General features: G+C 51.3%; 2 protein-coding genes across 2 annotated transcripts in view; both read right to left on the reverse strand.

Annotated features, from left to right (window-relative positions):
* USP4 (ubiquitin specific peptidase 4) overlaps window positions 1–166 on the reverse strand; it is a 52,425-nt gene extending 52,259 nt beyond the window's left edge. Inside the window, exon 1 of the mRNA XM_019473438.1 lies at window positions 3–166. Coding sequence (XP_019328983.1) covers window positions 3–166 — 164 coding nt within the window. The remainder of the gene's footprint in view (window positions 1–2) is intronic.
* A 4,229-nt stretch (window positions 167–4,395) lies between these two features.
* Window positions 4,396–5,037, reverse strand: LOC109279634 (glutathione peroxidase 1-like). The gene has a single exon (XM_019473459.1). It carries the CDS (start codon window positions 4,956–4,958, stop codon window positions 4,671–4,673), a length of 288 nt encoding a protein of 95 aa, XP_019329004.1. The 5' UTR covers window positions 4,959–5,037; the 3' UTR covers window positions 4,396–4,670.
* Window positions 5,038–5,055: the final 18 nt, after the last annotated feature.

Raw genomic sequence — 5,055 nt, forward strand, 5'->3', positions numbered from 1 at the left:
GCCGAGGCAGGTGGTGTCTGCTGCGCTGAGGGACGGGCAGGATGGGCACCCCCGTCCCCGGGCCTCTGGGGCCGGCGGGGTGGAGAGCAGCCAGGGCTGGAGGCTTGAGAGGGTGCCGGGAGGCCTCGAAGCGAGGTTGGAGGCGCCGGGGCACAGGAGGCCTCATTCCCGGGAGGGGTGGGCCTCGTCCCCGAGGTGGCTCCGTGGCCGAGAGGGTCCCCCTGGGCAGCCTCGTCCAAAGCGGGCGGCAGAAATGCTTGGTGTGGACTGTGTGGTTTCAGTGTTACATGCTCCATTTTCTCCCATAACTGACTTGATGGAGCCCTCTGGTCAGGGAGTTGGCTAGGGAAGGAGACTTCAAATTGTTATGGGAATAAACGGGAGAATGGGTTTGAGTAACCAGCTGGGGAGCGCTCAGGAATTTGAAAGTCTCTCTGGAAAGAACCTCTCAAGTGGTTTAGGCATTTGTCTCTCGAGTAGCATATCCTGTGCTGTTTAGGGAGCCTGTCCTTGAGAACTGGGAAAATTGGGAAGGATTCGATGATTCAGAGACTTAAAAACCTGCTTTAAACTGATACACCAAACAAATCCATTTACCTCACAGAAAAAAAGGCTGGGGGTGGTATGCTGGGGCCATGACTGTGCCGGGGAGCACTCTCCCGGCAGCCGGTGTCCGGCAGTGTGGTGGGCAGATGGGCTCTACCTCCTGCCAGCCAGGCCTGGCAGTGCTGCAGCAATAAAATGCTAAAGGCCTTTTTTTTTGATAGCAGGGCAAGTCCATCCAGTTAACACTGAAAAAGAACACCACTTTCTCCTTCCAGCAAGAGTCCTGTTACTTACTCCTGTTTTTCTTGAAGGGCAGGGCCCCTTTGGGCTTCAAGAAACTAATACACCCTGTTATGGCAAGACTGGGTGTGTTTTTAAAATGAGTCAGCTATTCTGAGATAATGCTTACGTGGCTGACCTCACTCTGCTAATGAATTACCTACTCCTAATAGAAAGTGCAGTAAACAATTCAAATGGTCTCATTCAAAGCTTTCTGATTCAGTACTAGGAAATTACGTTATTGCAGTTTCACCGTAGATAGGGATGTCTGTGATCTCCTGTCTCTTCAAGCGCTTTCCTTTCAGCCATTCGGCTTCCTGCCCTTGTCTCCAGCTGAACCCAATGGCTGCCCGCTGCGAGAGTGGCACCAAGAGGAACAAAGCCCTTTCAAGTGCCACCCGTTTGGAGGCAGGTGTTTCCTACCTGCCTTATGATGGCAATGATCAAAAATGGTGACTGAAAGCGGTCTTAAAAGTTAGCGGGTGCAACAAAGCTCAGCAGGAGGTGAAAGGGATTTTTAAATAGCTGAAAGAACATTTAACAGGCTGACTAAGAAAGGTCTTGGGCTCCACTTGATGGTGTTTCTGTTGAGTAGGCACTTGAGTAGGCCACCACCACATGAACACCACATCTCATCAGCCATGATTTCGGGAGATGTGCTAGGGTTCGGTGGGCAGAACACTAGGGAACCCGGGAGGGGGAGGTAGGGGCGGGAAGGATAATTTTCTTTGCAGCTAGTTAACACTCCTGACAGCTACAAATATCTGAACTTGTTTAAAGATTTAAGAAGTTGATGGCAACTATCAGCAACTAAGCTGGGGGGGGGGGAATAATTGGGGGGGGGGAGAAGGGGAGGACAAACCTTCTCTAGAAAGGGAGGGCTATATGGGACTCTGATATGTAGAAGAATGGACAAGCAGGGTGAACACTAACAGAGGGATTAGCTGTTTGCAATAAAAGTGCAGAAGTAGAAAAAAATAGTGTAGAAGTGTAGATGTGACAGACACGAGATGTTGAAAGGACAATGTCCTCAAGCCACAGAAGCATCCAAGCGTGCTAAAGTAGTATTTATTTTAAGGTTTCCTACTGAGTCAGTCTGTTTCTCTCTGGAATTACAGAAATAGAACTGGGCCATTTTATAATCCCTGAGGAATCACCTGGGATTCTTCAGGTCTACCCTCAGCATAGAGCTGCTACCTGTAGTGAAACATCTTCCCCTCCGGTCACACCACCAAGTAACATCTGGGCATGAGAGCCTGCGTGGGGGCTGTGCTCTTCTGCGGGTGTCGCTGTCGAAGGTTTCCAGCCCGCAGGCTGCCCTCTCCACTGCAGCCCGCTTTACCCCAGAAGCCAGCTGCTCTGGGGAATGCTGAAATGAGACGGTGAATAATAAGGCTGAGAGGCTTTTATCTACACTGCAGAGTTCCTGCTGGTGTGCTTACACTGGGATCATTCATTTTCCTGCTGGCATGGCTAATTTTCATCCTGGAATCGCATCGTTGTACTTCTGCTGGCGTGGCTGTATCTGTTCTGGAGCTGCTGCTTTGTTTTTCTGCTCGCACAGCCCCAGCAGCCGGAAGGTAAATAAATCCCTTGGCCATTAGCACTGAATAAGCGTGGTGTAAGGTGCCTTTCTGATCGGCAGGCTTGGCGAGAGACCCTTTTTGGCAGGGCTGCCGTTGGAACAGCAGCAGGTGTTGCGGTCTGCTCCCCCGCGGCGGTGGGGCTCAGCAGGGGCTGCAGGCTGATAAGGAACAGGCAAAGCAAAGGAGGTCCCGCTCAAATGGCTCGAGTTTGGTGAGTCAGGATTGAGGAAGTGCCACAGCTCATGTCGAGAAAGATTTTTCAATACAATGAGTTCCTGCTGCCCATGATCCCCTGCACTCTCCACAAATTTCAACATCCTGCCTTAATGAGGGAAGTAGATGTAACTGAAAAAATAATCCCCCAAATCAAGCAGCTTCTGCTCCAAAGCTGAAATAGCTACTGAAAACATCCTGTTTTTTTCCACGAAGCTGTACTGGAAGTTAGGAAATAGCCCGGTGAGGATTGTGCAATCTGAGTTCAAAGCTCGATGACTCAGGGGTAGCAGCAGGCAGGGTGGAGCCGGCTGTAGGTTTTGTCCCGGTGTCTCAAGTCAGCGCGGAGGGAGCCTTGAATGTAGGTACAGTAACAAAGCAACCAGCAAATTGGTGAGGTGAGAAGCTACGAACAGGAAAAAAAAAAACCAAAACCCTCAAATCCCAAGTATTGTTAATTATGAAAACAGTGCAGTAATGCTTCAAAGCGTTATGCCTTCCCTTTGAAAGCCCGAGTGTTTAGTCTGTGTACTCCTCAGTCCAGCACCAAGTTTATACTCAGTGCTGAGAGGCCTCGTGAGGAGTGGCTTGTAATGAAAATGTGCTCACAGAGCCATTTAAGGATTGAAAATTTACCTGCAGAAGGACCTGAGCCACCGGGCAGAAGGATGGCAGGTGAAATTTGGCACAGGCTCACAGTTTCCCAGGGGAAACCAATCCTAATTCCAGCTGTTCAGCAGCAGGCTATAAACCCAGGATCGCCACGCAGGAGCAACATGTCAGGATTATTGTAACAACTCCATGACATACCTGTCAGCTCTGTGGTTGGCAGGAGTCAAAAAAGTGTTAGGGAAGAATTAAAGAGAAGAAAATAGTGCCTGAACCCTGGCGCACCCGCACTTTGTCACGTGCAATTCCTGTGCCCAAAGGGCAACAAGGGTGCTCTGAGGCAAGGCACAGTTTCCGTGGGAGAAGTGGTTGAGTAGGCTGGTATTCTGCACTGGGAACACAAAAGAACTGGTTCTTGGTGTGATTCCCTGCATTGCAAGGCGTTGGGCATGCATGAAGGTGATAATGGGCTTCATGTAGGACTGGGCGAGTACGTAGAGATCTGTGTTGGGCTACCACCGATGCAAAATGGGATAGAGCCAGGAGACAGCTAAGCCAGTGAGGGGGCAGCGGCTCTGGGACAAGGGGAGGGACGGCGGGTGCTGCTCCTCTTCTAGGTCTCCCCTGGGCATCCACTGACAGAGGCCAGATAACAAGATGGGCCTTGGCCAACAGGCTCTTCTTCCCCAAGCCCTCTGCCAGCGCAGCTGCAGCAGCGCAGGCTGCAGAATCGCTCATCTACCTGCCTGAACGGTTATTAACCTGTCGCAGCCTGTCGTTGGTAATCAAGCTGGGAGTTTGTCAGCCCGTGTAAAATCATCCCCTGGCTGTGTGCCACCGTGTCTTTCCTCTGCAGGCAAGCCTCGAGTGAGGTCCAGTAAGCAGTCTGGCAAGGTATTTCTGTTCCGTGCCGCCCTCCCACTCTGCCAAGCTCGTTATGCACGGGGTAGGACGCAGCACTGATTCACAGTTTGCAGAGCTTGCAAACGCTGTTTGCCCATCACACTGCCCTAAGTTTGCATTCAGATTTCAACCTGACTGCACTATCCCACTCGAGTGGTTTGAGTCAGCCCCTGTGAGCACCCACACGAGCTGATGAATGGGTAACGTCGCCGCCATGTTTCACCCAACTTGCCCAGATTTATCAAGCCACAGCCTTAAAGAAAGTACACATTTTTTTTTATTCAGAGAATCACAGTAAGCTACTGAGACTCACGGCTGCTTTCCCCGGCATAGTTTCCCAAACATTCGCATGCAACTTTTGAAAACATCAAGTACACTTCAAGAATTTGGAAGATGCACCATCATAAGCAAAACCTGCACGAGACATTGGGGTTTCTGCCAGAGCAGCAGCCCCCTGCGAGAGGAACAGGCAGGAGTGCAGCGAGCTGAGCAGGAAGCGATGGGGCTGGGCAGCGAACGCTGCGGTGCTCTGCTTTATTCGAGAACATTCTTAGGAACCTTCTGCAGAAGCAATTCAATATCATCCTGGATCTTGATGGTTTCGAAATGCCGGCTGTAGCGTTTGAAGGGCACGCCGTCGGGGCCGATGAGGAACTTCTCGAAGTTCCAGGAGATGTCGTTGCGGCAGACCGGGGACCAGATGATGGACTGTGGGTTGGTCATCAGCGAGGAGGGGTCGTCGTGCGGGAAGGGCAGCGCCTCTTTCAGGAAGGTGAAGAGAGGGTGCGCGTTCTTCCCGTTCACCTCGCACTTCTCGAACATGATGAAATTGGGCTTGTACCCGTTGCCGGGACGAACATACTCCAGCGAGAGCAGGATCTCCGCGCTCGTGGCGTTTTCCTAGGGAAACAAAACCAAA

This window comes from Aptenodytes forsteri, unplaced genomic scaffold (assembly GCF_000699145.1).
Source record: "Aptenodytes forsteri isolate BGI_AS27 unplaced genomic scaffold, ASM69914v1 Scaffold53, whole genome shotgun sequence".
In the NCBI taxonomy this organism is placed as follows: domain Eukaryota; kingdom Metazoa; phylum Chordata; class Aves; order Sphenisciformes; family Spheniscidae; genus Aptenodytes; species Aptenodytes forsteri.